The sequence below is a fragment of the Nelusetta ayraudi genome, unplaced genomic scaffold (assembly GCF_046127955.1).
Source record: "Nelusetta ayraudi isolate G7.1 ecotype Tasmania unplaced genomic scaffold, CSIRO-AGI_Nayr_v1 ptg000090l, whole genome shotgun sequence".
Taxonomy (NCBI): domain Eukaryota; kingdom Metazoa; phylum Chordata; class Actinopteri; order Tetraodontiformes; family Monacanthidae; genus Nelusetta; species Nelusetta ayraudi.
This window is the reverse complement of record NW_027466140.1, coordinates 1,981,996-2,002,835: the sequence shown is the minus strand read 5'-3', so window position 1 is coordinate 2,002,835 and position 20,840 is coordinate 1,981,996. Positions and strand designations below refer to the sequence as shown.

The following is a 20,840-nucleotide window of genomic DNA, read 5'->3' as shown; positions in this document are numbered from 1 at the left end:
TGCTTGAAGGTACACACCTTCAGCTCACCGGCGTCCTAAATAATCCAGATCCGGCATCGCGCAAGTCCTGGCAACTTGCCGCGCAAAAAGTCACATGCAAAACAACAGGGTTAAAAATGCTAATTTAATGCCTAAAAGAAACTGCAGTCCAGGTAATAGACCTGCATCATTTTAATTTGTTAGCATGCAAAGTAGTGCTTTTATCGACAGACCTAGCTGCGGTGGTCAATTGCAATTCCACTTCATGTTAATCAATATATTCCTCAAGTTGTGGCCAAATCCAGCGGGAGGTTGAAAATCCAAACATGTCAAAAACATACATGTGCAATGAGACAAACCATGCAGAGCTCCTAGGCCCAGGTATAGAACCCACAACCTTCTTGCTGTGACGCACCAGTTTAACCACTCTACCACAAAAAACCAAACAAAACAAGCTTTATTTGCAGTGAATGACTGCACAATCACCCCACCAATATCTGCCTCCGTTGCCACACTGCAACAACAGCTGCAGGGCTCCCGCACTTGCAATTTCAGGCTGCAAGTATCCCATTACTTTGGCTGACAATATTCTGTTATTTTCAGGTATTTCACCCAAATAGTAACCACTATTATGGTTCAGATTTGATTTCAAAGTAAAAGATTAATGCGAACACTGAAACCCGACAGCGAATCACCAGCTTTCGGCCGCGTTCAGTCAGGTTCTCAGTGCTGCAGAGTATCAGTAAACAGTAACGCCGCGTTTGATATTTTAATGCACTCTACTGTTTCTCAGACGCTCACTTTATCCCATCCCCTTCTCTTGGTTTGTCTCAGAGCCGGCAACATGAGCTGTCTGTTTCTCGTACATAGATGCTTATAAATAGGACAGCATAGGAAACGTGCAAACCATATCGGAGGATGCCGAGTGAATGCGCTGTGTACCCATTTAAAAGGGATATATATATATATTTTTTTTTTTTTTCCTTTCTGTTGTTTCACTTGATTTCTCTGCCCCGGCTATGGCTGAACGGGGAAAACGTCAAGTTGTTTTCAGACAGGAGACATTGCTGCTCATGAGAGCTGGATATTGTTACGCATCAACAGGGCTCCCATCATCCTCTGTGACAGCTACAGCTGGAGCGTTATTGTACACAAAAATGAAAAAATGACGATTCCAGTCAAGCAATGGTAGAGTAGGTGGGATGCGTCGCTCGAGTGAAAACGAGAACAGAAGAATGTTTTTAGTCTGTCAGACGGCATCAATAATAATGAATGCAAAAAAAAAAAGGACAGGACAGTGGCATTTTCTCAAAAGTAGAGTGGCTGTTTGAGGGCTTTTTTTGAAAGACAGTTGTTTCACTTATGGAAAATATGTATGTGGGTACTTTTACAAACAGAGTTTTATTCTGATGTGGTTTGGCCTTTAATCCACATCTCAAACGAAACCGGAGCTGTGTGCAAAAGATTTCTTCCAGGTGAAGATTTTCTGCTTTACTGTCACCGTGCGTACAGAAAACTTGGGTTTTGACTTGTCCTTTGATGCCGTCTTTTATGTGTGACGCTCATAGGCCACTTTTACCCTTCCGTGTCTCCTGGATACAATGTAAATCCATTCTCCCGCTACTCTAAGAGTCAAAGGCCTACATTGGCATTTTACAGCATCCAATTCTCCGTACATTACAGCATGATATTCTATTTTTCCACAGACTTCTGAGTGGCCAGCATGTCCTTGAGTTTTGTTTTGTTTTTCTTTTTGTGCGTGTGTGTGTGTGCGTCACTCCACATTAATCCGATTGCCTGAGATGGGAAATCAAAGGCTCACAGCATCTGGTAAACTTTGAAATACAACAAAAAGCACATGCCATCATTAGTAACCCCACCAAGAAAAATGATTTTCTTTTTCTTTTTCTTTTTCTTTTTCTTCCCCCTTCCCCTTTGGTCCTTTTGCTCACCAACTAATACCAATTACTTGTTTTTCCCCCCAACAGACCAAAACAAATTGACATGTACCATATGAAGACAGGAAAAAGAAAGACATACAGAGCTGATCCACATCATAGTTCACTTTTAACCACTTACTCAAACTGGGTTCTGACAAAGAGCCTAACACAACTAGAACATACGTCAGGGAAACAAACAAACAAACAAACAAACAAAAAAAATAGAATCATTTCAGAGAGACACTATACATGAACAGAAAAGCAAACTTTGATTCGACTGTGTTATGTCCGGGTGCGATCTATCACTTGATTCACGGTTACTGTGGCACAACATGTAGCTGGTGTGTGAGCTTGTGATCTCACCGCCCCAGCTGCCCTGCGTGCTGGTGGAATTTGTTTGCGGCCGCTTTCGCAGGCGCAAACGCGTGGATACAGAGGTTAGCGCGGTTAGAGGTCATATTGCCGCCCCCTGGTGTCTTGTGCGCTCCACGTGTCCGGGTGTATATGGGATTAAATTAAAGTGGTGTCAACGTGTCAGTGTGGATTATTGTTGTTATCATTATTTTAGCCAGGCGCCAGTAAGAAGACCTGAAAAACAGCAGACGAGGTCGCTGTTTCTGAAACTTGGTCCCCGGCAGCCATAAGTTGGCGAGTGTTGCTGATGAGGGTGAGGCGGTTTATCCTGCACTCCGACTAATGAAATAAACGTGGCTTGACTGAGAGCGGTAAATTGCCTCTTGCCTGCAGAGACCTGTTGTTTCCCGATATGCCGGCGTCTCCAAACACGGCCCGCACGCACGTCGCTGACCAGGTGCAACCCTTCATACTGACTTTTCCTTTTGTGTGACAACAGAATGAGTCATTGTCTCGAGATGTGGCCAAAGAAAAGTGCTTTGCTGTTTGCTGTTGCCACCCCTCCGCCCCCACCACCACCTCGCCTTCCTTCCTGCCCCTCTACATGGAGCGGCGAAGTGGAATCTTTACAGCTTTTTGCAGCGGCTGAGAAATTGCAAAATGCACACGGCCAAGTCAGTATAGATCAAAGTCCCTACGGAACGTTTCTGGCACCTTGTTGAATCAATGACTCGATAAAAGATTCTTGCTACAGTGCGGGTCAAAGAGCGGCCTGCTCAGTAATGCCTAGGTGTGTAATAAAATTGTCATTGAGTGTATTTACAATTCTGGTAAAGGACTACACTTCAGTCAGACCTCGGGGCTGAAATATATCTTTGCTTCTCTGGGCTTCTTGGCAAAGACACCATGACATCCTGAATTTGCATAGAAGTGGAGATCAGTGTAGCTCTTGGAGGCTGGTGTGACACTCAAAACAGCTCAGCCTCCTCTCCTCAGTGTAGTCTGGAGCAAAAACGGGGGTGAGCTGAAGCGAGTGATGTGGGTAAAAGAACTGCGACTTCCTTCTCAACTGTAGTCAACCTCAAAGGGCATTTTGTCACGTATTTCAACGCGCACTTTTTGACTTGGTAAAATACCTGCAACCCTCTTCGCAGCAATGCAGAGTCGAGGACTGTTTTGTGCTATTTGATGCCGTTTGATGTCAGTTGAGATGTGCAAAGAACAGGAGCAAAAAAGATACAAAAGTGCATCTCTAAAAATGACAACCCCCCCCACGCCCCTCAAAACACACACAAACACACACCCACACACCCTCTCACCCGCTTCCCATCTTTATCTTTTAGCACAAGTGATTTTTCACAAGAGATAATTATTAAGTTAGATGTCACCACTGTATGAAGGATGTCCTTCAAGCCGCGCCTGATTTCAAGGGACAGCTTGACAAAACTCACTTTGAATTTGGTTGAAAGCATGTCTAATTGAATTTTGATACGTAATTAAATCAAGCAATAAATCAGCCCAGATCCCACTGCAACCGACAATTCAACACTCCCGAGCACCAGCAGCTAATTATGATGAAGTTATTATCTCAGCCAAAGGGAGTACTCTGAATGGCTCCTCCTGCAGCATGTAGTTTCTCTCCAGCTCGAATGTGCTCAACCTTGAGGAAAGGGCATCCCGGAATGCCGAGAGATCCTGCGGATGCCGCTCGGCCGCTTGCTCATCGTCAACGTTTTCGCTGGCGCGCCGCCTTCGAGTGCTTCGCGCTGCGGTGTTTTCCTATACGTGGCGACGCGTTCCACATCGAGCACTAAAAAAAAAATGTGCGTGTCTAAAGTCTGCCGTGACCACTGGCACAAATGTTCAACTATAATCCCCCAACGTGTAGGAAGTGGCTGTATTGATTCAACATGGATTAAGAGCACCGTCCCCATCATCTGTTGCCGAGCCTCATATGGCTAATCAATTATGTTCCCCCGCGCATTAAGTGCTGCTTTACATGCCATGCGCCGCATGCGTAATCGCGTGACATAAGCTATTAAATGAGGTCTAATTATAACTTTGTAGCCATGTGTCATATTGTGCTCTAATGCCTCAGCTAAGAGACACATTTGTGTCAGCGGCGCGGCATGTAAAACAAAATTGGGAAGTTAGTACATGATCCGTGTAAATAAATGTGCATAAATGAATAAAATGTGTCCTAATGGCAAACCTGCTCACGAAAGAAACACACACACACACACACACACACACAAGTGCGCACAAACCATTTTGTGAAACATATTACAGAGTTAAAAAAAAAAAGTGGAGAGAAAATTCTCCAACTCCCCAGATAACCTCACTAGATCTGGCTGGTATGGTTTTTCATAAACGAATCCTCTGCAATAATTACTGGAGTAGCCTCCTTCTGCATAATTTGATGAGCAAAGAGAACATTGATGAACTTTTTTAATTATTACGCCACTTGGGATTCTAACACGAACGCGACATAAAGGGGGTGGCGGCTGGGGAGCTTTTTTTTTTATTATTCACCCTCCCTGCTCTCCCTTTTCTTTCCTTCTACCTACCCCCCCCCCCCCACCTCCCTTCTTTTAATTCACCCAATTTGTCGGTCCAAATGAAACAGCAAAAGGTTAGAGTGTGGAGTAATTAACAGCAGCTAGCCTAATGAAATCAGGAGAGGCCGGTACAGCGGGGGGATCAATACCTCAGTAAGAGCCGGGCACCAAGTGGGATTGTCCGGGGGGGGAACACACACATAGAGACCACTTAATAACAATGAGCTGATGAAAAGGCAACATGTTGTCCACTTGTAAATCAAAATTGGTTCGAACACTCCGTGACATTATTGCAGTCCAGTAATTGTGTTAAGGGAAAGTTGCTCGGCAGCGGCGCGCAGGATTTACACCGGCCGGCTTTGCTGAGAGGGCCTCCCTTTATTGAATGTCAATAAGTACGTCAATGCACTTTGGATGGCCGAACACCGGCGCAAAAAGGGAACTGGGGGGGATTCTGTTTATCTAAGGCTTGCCTTAAGTATATTGAAGACTTTATTAGCCCCCTTTGATGAGGAGGTGTTCCGTTTGCAGCGGCTTTAACGGGTCCACTAATGCACGCCGCATCCGTCGGTAAACACAGAGGACGTAAAACTTGAAACCCCCCCCCCCCCCCCCCCCCCGGGACGCTGACATCTCTCGTGGCTCAGTGGGTGAGCAGATGGCCGCCGCTGCCAAATTTTCAACTGTGAATGTTTTGTATGATATGGGTGTATGTCAGCTTGTGTGCGATACAGCCAACATAGCAGCTTTTCCCCCACCGTATCTTGTTTTGCATCCACGAGGAAAGATATTTGATTGCAGGCTGCATGTGAGTTCTCCAACAATCTATGAAACCTGATCCAGCAACATTGCCTGACCTTTGTTTTATTCTCTTTTTTCGATACTTTGGTTTTCTACTATTGGAAATGGAGGAAGTGATGAGCTCAACTTAGACATATGTCACTGTCACCGTCTCACCGCTTGATTGTTGTAGGTTGAGAGGTCCAAATTCTTGTGGATGCACATTAAGTATTGGGATCATCTGAGTCAAGAGAGGCAGGATCTACAGCTGGGCAGGGACCATAGTTTCAGCACATAAGTCGGGACCCACTCGAGGTTTCTGCCAGTTTTTCTTTATCTCAGCACTCGCCCTCGCTTGGAACAGATGGCTATAAGAGCCTGTTCCATTTAACAGACAACATGTCCTGTTTGAAAGATAATTAAGCAGAACTCCGCTCCTGACTGCCTTTGGCAAGACTTTATTCTAACACTGGAGTGCATTGCGGTTCCTCAGTCAGCAGTCATGGGATCTGATTCGGCGGATCGAACATGATTGGCAGAAGCTTTTTCAATCGCTCATCCCTCTGCAAACACTTGATATCGCCTTTTTCCCACTTACGTGAGACAAACGCAGTCGTTTCGGGGAAACATTCAGTCAGTCACTGCGTCTGCAAATACCTGCATATTTCCTCTCTGCTTTGCCTTGTGCACACACACACACACACTCAAAGGTATTTATACCATGAACTAAACTACAGTATGTGGAGGCTGTTAAGATGTGAGCTGCAGATCTCATTAGTGTTAAACTCTTAGGGGCACTGACACCAGAGGGATCAGAGGGTTTTAGGGCTTTGTAGCTTGATGTTATCAGATCATACACTCTTTAAATTATTTTCACCATCTAAAACAAGATGTTTGGACTCAGCCTTTTTTTGTACACTTTGAAACTTAGCGTATGACGATTTATTTAGTTATTTATTCATTTTATTCTTACTCAGATTTACAGAAAATGGCCCTTAGGATCATTCATTCATTCATTCATTCATTCATCTTCTATACCCGCTTATTCCTATTCAGGGTCACGGGGGTCTGGAGCCTATCCCAGCTGTCTTAGGGCGAAGGCAGGGTGACACCCTGGACAAGTCGCCAGTTCATCGCAGGGCCACATAGAAACATACAACCTTTCACACTCACATGCACACCTACGGACAATTTAGAGTGTTCAATTGACCTCACATGCATGTTTTTGGACTGTGGGAGGAAGCCGGAGAACCCGGAGAGAACCCACGACCTTCTTGCTGTGAGGCGGCAGCGCTAATCACTGCGCCACCGTGTCCCCCCCCCCCCTTAGGATCAATCAATCTTTATTTTTTTTATTTCCTTTTTCATGGGGATGTGAGTCAGACTGTTTTGGTGATGCTCACTACAGAGGACTTCTCCGCTCTCGCGCACCGGTGTGGCCTGACTTGTTTTGACAGCGCGGCAGCCTTCATGGCAGAAGAAACGGCGTTCCACGAGGACAGGGCTACCTGCGCGAGCCATCAGCGAATAGTTTGACCTCCATTCGCAGCGTCCGTGGGCAGGAGTTGGCTGATAAATGATGGATCAAGCAGTCGTTTTGTTGCAGTGTTTCCTCATCACACACCTAATTAAAAAAAAAAAAAAAAACGTGTTGATCACCTGTTAGAGCTTGAAGTGTCATAAAAGAAGTGGTTGCCAACCAGCTCTTCGCATCTTTATTTTTTTTTTCTCCTTCCCCCTGCACAGAAAAAGAAAATCCCCACCCCCAGAGCTTTGGTGATCATGAGAATATTCCTCACGAGGAAGGCCTCCCTGTTTTTAGCTTCTCCAAACACTCAGAAAATTAGAGAATTTTGTCCTTGTAAGGAACGACTGAACAAGAGGCAACTCTGGAAGTCAAAACGGGGACCTCAGAGAGAAACAGTAATCACCCACTGATGTCTGCAGTCATCACAAGAAGTCACCAGTTTTTTTCTGTTCCCTGGTAAGCAATGTGGAACGAAGAGACTCTCCAATATTTAACCCACGTGCTGGGTGCTCGCTACAGTCTCAGTGGCTGCCACAGATGTAATATGAACCACCTAAGCACAGTGAGAATTCACTCTCACTCGCTGTCTCCCTTCCCTAGATGCCTTTTTGATTATTGCCAGGTCCCTCTACCTCTATGCCAACCTGCTGCGACAAGTAGCTCAGATCCTTGACAGACAATTTTTTTTTTTTTTTTTTTTTTTGCGTGGCAGGGTCTGTGGAACCACTTCAACCTATCTTCAGTTCATACTGTAACTCCAAGAGTGCAGCAGTCCGTGTACTTTACCTGCTATGACAATATCCCATTTAATCACTGCCATATGTTGTGTTGACAGCTATTGGACTATGTTTGCTTTGTCTTCTGTCTTGCCCACTTCCATTTCCATTTTATTCACTGTGCAGCCAGAGAGTCTCCAAATTGGGGTGCGTCTTTTTGAAATAGGAGCCGAACACAATAAGGTCTGGTGTTTATAATCAATTATTTATCCAATATTTTAATGATCAGAGTGCCTGGGGTGATCAAAGGCTTGGCTCAAGCTCCACTGCTTTTGCTCACTAAGACAGCGCTCTGCACTTTGATGTGGTGCAGCAACAAATGCATTTATCTTCAGCATAACTCTCTTCCATGGCTTTTACATGCTGAAGCTTAGAAAACCGCCAGTCTGCGAGACACGCCGCCGGGGGGGAGGTGAGGTGGAGGGGTGGTGATCAGAAACAGCCGAGCATTAAAAGTACTTTTTTTTTTTTTTTTTCTGAACGTCATCTCAATCAGAGACGACCACGGGTCACCTTCACACTGTTCTCATGTACATTACAGCATCCTGTGTTTTAATTGGCTGGCACGGTCACTAACTTGAAGATGGAGTCACGAGATGTTGAATAAAACATGACTTGGAGAAGAAACAGGCCTTCCAAAGGCAGCCCGAAGTGAAACATGCCTTAAGTGACCAATCGGTCGATGCAAATGCGCTATGCTTAAGCAGGCCTGTCACATGTTTGGCGGCTGCGATGTGTAACACAATCGGTCAGTGCATTTAATTACATTCTTAAAAAAGATCCTGATATAACCTTTACCGTTATTTTCTATTTATATAATTCTATTTCCATGCTTTTGACATGTGACGTAGCCATACAGACTGCCTACAAGCTTCAGAGAAATGTTGGATTATGCATCACTGCATATTTTGATTTGGTTATTATTTAATCGTTACGACTTAGAAAGTTTGTATTGCACTGTTTTAAAAGTTTGTCTTGTACAAGCTCAAAGAGCATTGTACCTTCTCAGATGTATTTTATAAGACGTCTCGATGAAGTTAAATCAATAAACACAGCGCTCTCATTTCTGTAGATGTGAATAAAAACTACTGCCGACCTTCCAGCACTTTTCCAGTGGTCGTCAGTTTTCAAAACGTCCTCAATCAATTTTTGTCAAAGGACTGGCACAAAACTAGTTTTTAATTTTCATTTCTTAGTTTTTTTTTTTCTTTATCGACATAAAGTTTGATTAGTCCAGTCTAATAGGTAAGCAGAACTCAATTATGCCTCGCAAGTTTTGCCTCACATAAAAAAAGCGTATATATACATATATATATATATATTAGCAACAGAAAAATACAATCCCTCTCATCAGGCGTAATAGCCCAATTTAATCATTGTCGAGCTCACGACAAATTACTAACGCATTAAACTCAACAAAGGACATAATTGCCACGGTGTCACCTCTGTTGGAGTAAACGCCCTGCAAAGTGCAAAACTCCACTCTTAAACAGTTTGACTCGGGCAGGTATTTAGTCATCACAGAGATTGCACATATTAATTGACTTGAGCTGTTGCCCATAAAGATCCGGCTCGTTGTTGATGAACAGCTCGAGCTGCACAGCTCTATTGCTCAGCGGCAACCTCGGCAGCAGAATAATAATGGTGGGATAATCTGTTGACACATTCTTGTTTTCTTTCCATTGTTTTATCGTTCCACCCCACTACTCCTCCCTTCTTCCCTCCTGTCTAAGATCCTCCTTGCTGCCAGATTCCCCCTATTTTCTTTGCAAATCAAGTCATGTATTCAGATTATTATACGCAGTACAAAGGAAACAAAATTACCGATTAAAAATTAAACACTCTTATCTCCCTGTGAGTTATCTTGGTCCCCGGAGAGAGGATGCTATTTTGCGGGCTTGCGGGTGTCTTTTGTTCCTAATTTAGAAGCTTGTCACTGTTTATTGTTAATTTTTGATGCTCCATTTGATATTCTGTTCACTTTCCTCCTTGACACGCCAGGAAAACATCTTTATCAAAGTGTCAGTCGTGTGGCTCGTCTTGTCGACGTGTCAGGTTTGCCCCGTTCTTTACATTCCTGGCCAGAGTGTGTACTCTGCTGCCCTGTTTAGGTGCCGAAAATGTGCTGTACAACCTGTGTGCGGGCGGGAAATCAATACACATTCAAATCTCACTCCCGGCTCAAAAGTACTTAAAAGCCTCAAACCCATTGTCAATTGTGAACTCTGACTGACTTGCGGGAGATTGGAAAGTTCCTGGTGCAATTTACTTTGCTGTGTGTTCCAAATCCATTTCCATAGTAAAGTCTCTGTAGAGTTACAGTTGGATCAGAGTGTAAAATGAATATTCCTCTGTCTTCGCAGGAGGCCTGTCAACTTGGCAAGATAACGTCCATGAATGTAAGTCTAATACTGCCTGCCCTTTTCTTGCATGTCTCTTTCCACACAGTCAGAGCAAGAGTCAATACTGGGAATTGTGGTGTTCATTAGTTTGTCGAAATATATTTTATATTACAAGTAGTGATCAGTTGTGCAACGAGTAGTAGTTGTAGAGAAAATCTGCTTTGGGGGAATTTTTTAAAATGCATTTAAAATATAGTTTATTTAGTATTATCTGTTTGATATTAACACAAATATTACAGCTCTAAGTGAAACAGCTGTAATATTCACTCTGCCTCTGCATCACTTAAACAAAATTAATTAATAAACACATATGAAAGCAAAACATGCCTAACAAAAATTATACTTAAGGGCCAAAGTTGCAAAAGGGAAAACATTCAGTGATCTAATGCCAGTCGATGTTAATGCAGTTGCTTAGTATAATGGATTTAATTGCATGTCTAAATATGATGTTTGATTTAGACCGTTTGGCTTCGTCACTCAGACTTTTCCACAATCTGATTGCTTTCACTGAAATGCAGCACTCCTTCTATATAGTTCTAAATCTTGGCTTTTAAAACCTAATGTCCCTATAAAATTATATCAAATTTCTCTCTTTGAAAGATCACAAATCAAAAGATACTTCTAAGGTGGATTTAATTTGACCTTCTTCAGATTTTTTAAAGCACATCTGTCTGTACTTGAAACACATTAATGTTGTATAACAAGGTGATTAACTTAATACCAAGGAATTCCAAATAAAGAATCCAGCAGGTGAGTCTAAAGGTGAATTATCATCCTGGCTGAGAAGTCAAATTTGGCTTCAGACTCCAGTGAGCGTAGTCTACTGTTCTGTGATAGAGATGCATGGTTGATCTGTAGAAAGTTGTACAAATGTGCCAAAATTATGCCAAGTTAAAAAGCTTAACTCGAGGCTAGATATCTTAATTTCTAAAAGATTGATTTGTAGCGTTAACCTTTTATAATCCACATCTGTTGTACTCATCTGCCCTACAGATCTGAGGGAAGGTAGCCAATTTTGCAGAATTTGCCAAATGACCCTTACGCTGTTTTCATATTTATACGCTTGAATTGAAGAAAATAAAAAAAGAAAATCCCCAACCCTGAAGGGCAAATTCTTCATATGCACTGAGTTGTTTTCTGCATTCACTTCTCCCTGTCGGGAGGTGTAGGTGGTGGAGGTAGTTGTAGGTGTAAATGTGAAAGGGGAATTCATCTCAATTCGCAGCGGCCGCATCCCTAACAAGCTGCAGTTTACTACAAATCTGCAACCTGCGGCAGGGAAAATGCCGCCCTTTCTTGTAGACTTTTTCATTAGCGGCTATAAAATGCACCGCTCGGTTCCCAGGTTGCAAAAGATCCATCCCGTTTCATCCGTGCGCACACTTAAGGAAGCCTCGGCCGCTACCGCAGGAGGAGTGGATTTAAAATTTAAATATGTTTCAATTAACTTGAACAAACCTCAGATACATAATTCACTGCAATGGGCGATTGTGGATGTAGGTATCCTGAATGAGGGGAGGCTGTGCAAGTTTGAGTTCCCCTGCTGCACCCTGGTTTGTCACCATGGAGGAGGTGCAGGGACAGAGGCATTCCACCACCTACCCTGTGGTAATTGCCTCCATCCCTAAGGCCACACCAGAGCCAAGTGCATCAGAGGGTGACAAGAGAGCAGACGATGAGTATGAGAATGGTGAGGAAAGCTAGATGGAGCCAAGACGGCAGGAAGAGAAAAGACAGAGACAGAAAGAGTCAGGCAGAGCTTCTGGATTGTCTCAAAGAACAAACGGCAAATAAAAGGAAGGGGGTAGAACAAAGAGCCATACAGGGAGAAGATACTGGCTCTTTTCTCTGCTGGAGAAGCTCAATAAAAAAATAAAATAAATAATTTATAGTCTTTTAAACTCATTAAAATCCCTAAAAGTGTCCTACAAAGATTTGTGTCAGTGGGATACCGGGTGGGCTGCTGTCCCACAGTCTTGGCCATCGACTGCATCTTCTATTGAATGTTTTGTTATCATGTCTTCAGAAAATAGGGAGAGTAACACATCAAATGCACTTATAACAATATAAACAATATTTATGTGAGCAAAACGGTTCCGTAAAGCATCTTGAGATAAAAAAAAAATGAATTTATTGTCATTTTCCCTCCCTTACTTGCCCATAGTCACTGACACGGGGCGCTTCCTTTTAAAGCGAGCAAGCACCTCTGTCGACAGCTGGTCACGCCAGGAAGCACCACTGACTGTTGGCCAATCCACCTCGCGCAGTTTCCTCCTCGGGCTCATCCCGCAGAGCTGTAGCACCACAAGGCAAATGCTACCGAGGGCGGAACGCGCTGCTAATCCTCAAATGGTTGTAGCCAAACCCAGTTAGGTACCAGAGAATAGTAGCTAAAAAAAAAAATACATATATGAAAAAAAAAAAAAGTACCATATATTCATCCAATCTTATACCAGGGTGTGCTGCTCTTGCATCACGAACAGTCCCAGTCCCAGTAAGCCAAAGAAACTGGCCTGCTGGTCACAAATGGCCTGCAGGAAAATGGATTGCAACAGTTTCGCCGTTGCCCGAAGCGCCGGCCGTCAGAGGTGTGTGGCGGCATTAATTCAGACATGGCTGGTGTCAATTCCTCCAGCTGCTTCCATGAAAAGGCCCCGCCGTCCTGCCAGCCCTGCACACCCACAGGACACTTCCAATAGGTCTTCCTGGGTTCTCATTCAGCGGATCGCCTTGTGGCGAGCGGCCACCGCCTCCTCAGCGGCTGTCGAGATGATGTGGCGGACCGTGAAACGAGTCATTCCAAACTCTCTGGGGGCCACCCAGTGTGTATATGTGTGTGTGTCTGTGTGTATGTATGTCTACGTGTGGGGGGCCCCGGCGCGTTCCAGCCAGAACAAAAACACTGGGGCCTCAGGTGCCGCGCCATCCCATCAGCGTGTCCGTCCTCCGCTGAGGAGATCCAGGAGCTGAGCCAGGATGTTGCTGCGGCACAGCCAAAAATCGGCCTGTGTGTGTGTCGTGGATTCTGGCCAGCGCCAGAACACCCATGTCGACGCCGCGTGGCTGTTGCCGAGATTATTAAGATGAGAGGGAGACAAAGTCTTTTATGATTGGAGAGAAATTTTGCATAGCCTGAGTTGAAGAGGAAAACAGGAGGGAGTGCCGTCATACTGGATATCAGGACGGTGGGATGCGTCTGCAGCCACAAAGTAGGATAATGCTAACACTTTCCTAACTTTACTTAGTTCATTGATTCCCTTTCCATTTTCTTTTTTCTCGCTCTCATAAATTATTTAGATCAAGCAAGCCAAATGTTAAAATCCAGCCGTGCAGCAACAATGCAGCTTTTTTTTTTCCACCGCTGTTTGTTGATTGCATTTCCATACACAGCACTGGTTTTGAGGCCATTCAGGCACACCTTTAACCTCAAGACCCAATACTGCACCCAAAATGGAATTTGCCACTACAGTACATTTGGCTTTTGTTTTACAAAAGTCCTTTTTGCAAGTGGACGGAGACAAATTGTATTTCATAGAGCAGAAGTTGCAACTTCAAGCCGTTGGATGGATAGGCTAGACCAGGTGTGGGCAAACTATGGCTCGGGGGCCTATGCAGCCAATTAAACTTTTTAATTCGACCTGCTGAACTTGAAGAAATGATATTAATAGTAAGTAAGTATTAAAATAGCTGTATTTCATAAATTATTTTAGTGATTTAAAAGTAATTTCAATGAAGAGCTAAATACTGTGGGGCTTCCAAGACACGTATTTTGTTGAAACGCTTGTGTTAATTTTCAATAGACATTAAAGCACGTTTACAAATATGTAATATTTTCTCCTCCGAGGTGGGTCACCAAAATACTCCATCCACCTGCTCCTGGTCCGGCCCCTCTGTCATTATGGCCCACAGGTCAAAAAGTTTGCCCACGCCAGGTCTCGACAATCAGAGGGATGTATCAAGTGACGTAGGCAAAGTAGACACCTGCCTGAAAGATTGGCCCCACACAAGACACATGGCTTCTATTGGCCCGGATGGCTTCTAGTCCTGTAAAACACATCCTGATTGGATTCCACATCAGACCCAGATACAAAGCAAATGCTGAACATTGGCAAAATAAATTATGGGCCTTGAACAGCAGCGTGCATGTTGTTCAGATTTACTGCCCACTTGCATTTGCACACTAGTAGCTGCGATGTGAGCCAGCAATCAACTAATGAAGCTCTTAAAATTTAAACTTGTTGTTTTACACTTAATGAAATGTTTGTTTGGCTTGCCAGGCTTCCCTCGTTGGCAGCGCAGCGCTCTCTGTTCGGTCCCAGCCGTCATGTTCTTGTAGTTGTATCTCACTGTAGGGTATTTGTGCAGCGCATGCTTACTGTAATATATACTTTTTTTTGTTTTTTTTTCCCAGAAATGGTATGCATTACCAGAATGTTCCCAACCGCACCTTGTCTGATAAGGGCGACTTGTATTTCATGCAAAAACACTCGATTCAACACGACATGAGGTCACAGATGCAATAAATTGTTCACCTGCAATCCAAAACCAGAGGCCACAGAGAAGGTGGAAAAACACACTGTGTAACATTGTTTCCAAAAGCCAGAAAGGGCACAGAGGTGTGGAGGTCTGACTCCTATTCAGTTTACTGGAAGAACAACAACAAAGAAGAACTGCATTTCATCATGAGGCCCACGAAACATACCAAAAAAATAAAGACATTCAAGGGTAGAAATCTGTAAAATTATGACTTTAAGGCTTCAGCTCCAGCAGTGTTCACCAATCTAGTATTCTTTTTTTAATGTAAGCTCTGATATTTTCTTGCCCACTTAACTGCTATTGAGGTTCACTGACAAAAAATAATTGCCCACAGTGCAGCCCACAGTGCAATCCAACAAAGGAAAAACACAACATGCCTCCAAAATCTGTAAGAGTCAACACTCAAGACACGACATGTCATCATCAGAACAATTGACAAATAGGAGAAATGAGAATTGTCGGTGTACTTTTATGACAGGCCGTCAAACTACTCAGTCCTCAGTGTCCTTCTCTCTCTCAGTGAGGGGGTGGGGGGAACTAACGGACACTGTGAAGGATCACGTCTCAGCTCGTCGGGTGACTCAACAAGGGACAGAAGACATTTGTAAAAGTGCATCTGATTAGCAGAAATCGCCCAGTCATCGCGCTAGAATCACCTCCTCCTTCCATGTTCCCGCTAATTCATCATCTCACACGCAGTCGCGATGAAGCCTCTCGCTTAATAGACATTGGTGGAACGGTATGTACAGACGGAGTGGAAATGCAAGGAGAAAAAATGAAAGTGGATGTTTCGAAATCACAGAGCCCTTCTCCACACCCCCTCCTTTTGTTGTTGTTGTTTTTGTTGTTGTTCTGTCCTTTTTCTGTTGTAGTTGCCGGACATAAAAATTGCCATCCTGCTGCAGATGGACCCGTGTATCCAGGTGTAGGTTTGCCCACAGGCCGATCCTTAAAGTCACAGTCAATCTCACTGTGATTCACTCCTAAGTGGTTCCTGTTTGTCACTCAGAACGAGGCGCTTGTCAGCCAAGTCCTTCCCTCACTGCTATTTTCAAGAGAGTGTGAGGTGCAAAAGGGATGGGAGGCGCGTGGAGGAGGGAGGATGGGGGGGGGGGTAAACAGAACAACTAGAAGGACAGTGTTTTTCAGCAGCTCGCCTGCTGCCTCTGCCCAAATAAAAGTGAATAAAAGAAAAAGGAAAAAAGGGAGAGGGAGAGAGAGAGGGAAAAAAAAAAACATCCAGTAAACCCACAATTCCGGCTCGATCTGCACGTTGCCTGGGCCGTTACCAGAGGGAGCGATTTAGATTGGCTGGCTCGTTTCATGGCGGGACTTGGCGCGCATCTCTCCTGTTCATTTTATCTCTGTGTACATACTTCTCAAGGCAGTGTTTTATCTGGCTGAACGGGCTTTGTTTGGTCTTGATATCTCTTACGGCAGCTTGTCTTTGCTTTACGGATTGCTGGCAGCGTCTTTAAATGAGCGATAATGCCTAGCAAAACACTCACCTTGACTCCCGCGCCGTCGCTGGGTTTTCGCCGCGCCTCACGTGCGTCTTTTCACACTCGCCATTACCAAAATGCCGGCGTTTCCCATCCAGCGGCTAATTAATGGGGCCGGAATTTGTGATTAATTGCCAGAGCTCCAAACAACTTTTGCCGCGAGTGCGTTTTCAAATCAAATTAGTCTCCCCCCCCACCCTCCCCCCAGCCCCCACCCCACCCTCCTCTTCTACTTCTTAGAGTCTGGCAGCAAATTGAGCAGGCTTATATAAACATCATTCGGATGAAAAAGCAAAAAAAAAAAAAAACAGAATGCAATCCCTCATGTGAAATGACTGGGTCCTAATTGTCATGGACAGCTGTTTGTTGTAATAGATTCTGGCTGCCATTGTTGGAGCAAGTTCTCAATAATTAGAGTCATGTGGAGAGGAGGCGGGGTATCTGTAGAGCTGCCAGCCACATTATAAGTGGGCTCTTCCTCTTTTTTTTTCCCTTTCGTTTGCTGCTGGAACCTGGACTATGCTCATGTGCACATTCCCCTCTGCAAGTGGGAAAATAAAAAAATAAAGAGGCTGCCAACAGTGTTTCAGAACAAGCAGATATTTAGGCTAGTGGAAAAAAAAACACAACGTGGGCAAACACGGCAGGCAGAAGAAGTGTGTGTGGATTAGCCAGTGAGCTATTTGTTTCGTCCAGGTTGAATAAAACAGTTTTTTTTTTTTTGTGGGGTTTGGAGGGAGGTATCTGTGCGTGGAAGTGGAGTTCTTTATGGCAGCAGGAGATGCAGAAAACGTGCGCGGAGGGGGGAAAAAACAGGATTAGTTTGGAGAAGAGCATTGTGTAATCATTGCATATTGACAGCATCGCATAATCGTACGTGGTGGAAGAATTAGAGCAGAGACGGCTCTTCAGCTTCTCCTGCTTCATACGTCTTTTACAGATGCCACACCGGAAGACAGCTTTTCTATCACACTCAAATGCAGGAGGTTGAGTGTGTGTGTGTGTATGTGTGTGTATGTTTGTGTGCGTCCGTGCGTGTGTTCTCGCTGACTGCAAGCTCCCTTCTCCTCTGATTTTCTCCTTATTTTTCTATGTTTTTTCCTCCCCACCGGCGCACACTACCGCTAACGCTCTCACACTGATGTGTGGCCTTGGGATCTGGATGAGTCAAGTAAATAGAACATTTAGCTAGCCGTTTCCAACATTTGCGGTGTTGAAAAGCACTCAGTCGTGCTTTCAGGATACTAATTGTGTGGATTTAGCTTGGTCAACCTCCTCCGCAGGTCTTTTTCTTGCCCTTCCTCTGTTTTTTTTTTTTTTTTTTTTACTTTTTTTGGAAGTATTTCTTCCATTAGCACCAGGGGCCCGGTTTGCCCTCGCCCTCTATATGTTAGATTTACAAACAATGGTCACACCATACAGCGGTACATACAGATAAGTGAGTAAATTAATATATATTTTTTTTTAAAGTACAAGGTCCCACAAAATAGATTTTCAGATCTTTATTTAGCCATTTGTTTGTTCACAGCCTTGCTTTAATAATCCTTGCTTCATACTTCCTGCTTAAACTGTTGCTCAGGTGTAGCTTTAACATTTAGAAGGCAACAAAAGCAAGGCGAGCACGATGCATACTCTGAGTGAGGTGCAGAAACCTGGCTGTAGGTGTTGTCACTAACCTGGTGGGAATAATAGTGCAATGTGTGACATCACACAGGGTCGTTTCACAGAGCGGCGAGTTTAAAAACAGGCTTGTGAAGTAAAGGATGGACTTTTCTCCTTTCTGGGAAGGTCTCTGACAGGCCGGAGACAGTGGGGAGGGCGGAATTTGCATGAAATGGGACCTCTTAAACTGAGCGAGAAGAGGGACCATCAAAAGTCGTACACATCCAATTTATTAGGGCACGCAAGTCCCAATTATAGATCTTGTGTCAGTTTATTATCTGATAAGTAATTCATTATAGTCTAGAAACAAAACAGATTTCGGGAGGGTTTGAGGTCACGGTTTGAATTAGTCTCCTTGGGAAAGGGCACCGTTTTTTGTTTTTTTTTGGCATATTTTTCCGAAATAAAGAAGGTAAAGAGGAAGCAGCTCTGGGAACAAAACAATCAGTCCTGATGCAATTAGAGTAAATGCCATCTCACGGCGCTAGTCCACACATAAATGAGCATCATTATAGCGTCCGTGTTGACGCTAATCCTTTTTATTCCACGGCGCTGCGGTGAATATCTGAGAGTCTTTTTTTCAACCTTACATGGTTCACAGCTACAGAATATTTTAGCCGGAACGACAAAACTTTTCAAAGGTGGGCTTTTAAATAATTCAGTGAGTCAGTGTTTTTAAGGAGAGGGGAAAACAAAGACGAGGTATCAGCAATTAAGGCCAAGAGTCAAACTCTCAATCGATGATTACAACGGTTTAGTGAGTCAGTGAGGCTTCGCGCAAGGATTTTCCTCGCTCCGTGTCTCGCTTTTCAAGATGCCCGCTGAGATTCTGTTCTCACCGTAACACAATCCAGGTGAAAGAGGTTTTGGTCGTGGGCCGCTCCAAGCATTAAGAGCTGTACAATTCCACAGTATTTTGTCACTTCAAGAGGACTGTCCTTGTTCCTGCCCCTCCTGACGTCTCACCGTGAGCACTGCTGCAGCGAGAGAAAAACCCTTTTCAGCTCTCTTGTATTGGAGGTGAATCAAAACTCTCCAAGGGGTTGGGGGTAATGTGGAAGTTATATTTCTTTCAGTGGTGTTGCCAGAAAAAAATGCTCTGTTTTTGTTATTGTTTTACTCCAAGTTAACTTAAAGTTCCAGCGGACAAAGAAACAAAGTTTGCTGGCGTCTTCTCGCTTTCTCCTCATTCGAAGCAAGAAATTCTCCGACACCTACAGCTCAGTTTTCTTTGTCACTCTTGCATTCCCCCCCCCCACCAACCATCCATCTATTTATTCGCCATTGGCCGGCCTTCTTCTCAAATCGCATTCAGGACTTCCTGACTAAACTTTCCTTGTTTGTTGCTGTGCTCCAGACCCAGCGCCGCGTGACTTTCCATCTTCCCGACGGTTCCCAGGAGAGCTGCAGCGACAGCGGGCTGGGAGACCCCGAGCCCAGCAGTACGGCTAGCACCAGCCAACCTCTTCCCCTCAGCTTCCCCCAGGAGGAGTACTACGAACAAACATCCCCGAACAGCCGCACCGAGGGAGATGGAAACTCAGACCCCGAATCCAGTGAGTTTCACTTTCAGTTTTTTTCTTTTCTTTTTTTGACAGCAGGCAAATGTAGTAATCTGCATTTTTTTGGGGGGAATTTAGTTGATTTTGTGGCTGACTTTCCGGAATACAGAAAAGGGGGCGGCCATCTGTGGGCTTTTTCAGACAGTCACAGTCATTAGCTGGGATCGCATTCGTTACTGTCACGGAGAGGACGCAGCCTCGCAGATGTGTCTTCTAGTCCGTTGCACCAAAGTTTTGCTTCTTTCTTTTTTTTCTTCCCCTCTCTTTTATTGCACCTTGCGTTTTTAGATGTCCATTCCTCAAGTACGTCTCAAAGTAGGACAACCGTGCCGAGGTGCTGCTGTCCCGGAATAAAAAGTGCTCGGCGTACTGCGCATCTATTGTCCCTCGTGTCGGAGATTTAAGAGCGAAATCGCTCCCACCCGTATCGGAAATATGCAATTAAATTGGCTGTATTCCAAACAAGCATTTAATCATGAGCACAGGGGCGGAAAAAAACAAAAAAACATAAAGAATGGAACTTGCACACTTATTGTTGCCAATGATTTTTTTTTTTTTTCTTAGTCTTGTCCGACGCTGCTGTGTGCGTTTTTTACCTCTGTAGTGGAAAACTCTGCAGCTAAAATGTATTCAAATGATCCATGAGACAGCTGTCACTGCATGGCTTGGTGCCCAACAGCGCCTGTCGAGCGCTGGTGATGCACAAATCCCATCATCGTGCATTTACAAGAGAATGAAGCTGATGATCATCACTGAAATAAGTGGCTGAGTGGAATGTATGGTTTGCCGAAGACACACCGCAGAGGTCCCTGGGTTGTTGTTTTTTTTTTTTTTTCTAGTCTTGAACCTCCGTCTTGTACATCAGCAGCATGTCAATGATGTTTCCGCTGCACTTTAACTTGCATGCGGGCGCGTCTCTCCTATCAGCGTACCCTTGTCACATACCGACCCCTCCACTTCAACTTTGATTTTTGTAGCAGACAAGCAGCGCCAGATTTGACTTATTTTCATTTTATTTATTTATTTTCATATTTGTATTTTAGAGAGTAGACCCGCATCGGACGCTTGAGCCGGGGTCGGTGCTCTGGCTGGTACAGCTCTTCGCAGCTCCTCTTGTCTGCATCTCTCACAGTAGAACAACAGTCCCTTGGAAAAAAAAAAAATAATAAAATAAAATTTAAAAAAAAGACAAACATCCACGGGCCAGAAACGCATTGCTTTGCATACTCCTACATACCATACAGCCACTGTGTCAGAGCTG

The 20,840-nt window shown here is 44.2% G+C and overlaps 1 protein-coding gene across 1 annotated transcript in view; it reads left to right on the top strand.

Moving 5' to 3' along the window:
- Window positions 1–20,840, top strand: part of pcdh11 (protocadherin 11) — a 128,668-nt gene that overhangs the window by 60,114 nt on the left and 47,714 nt on the right. The window contains exons 4-5 of the mRNA XM_076046338.1: window positions 10,279–10,314; window positions 19,375–19,573. Coding sequence (XP_075902453.1) covers window positions 10,279–10,314; window positions 19,375–19,573 — 235 coding nt within the window. The remainder of the gene's footprint in view (window positions 1–10,278; window positions 10,315–19,374; window positions 19,574–20,840) is intronic.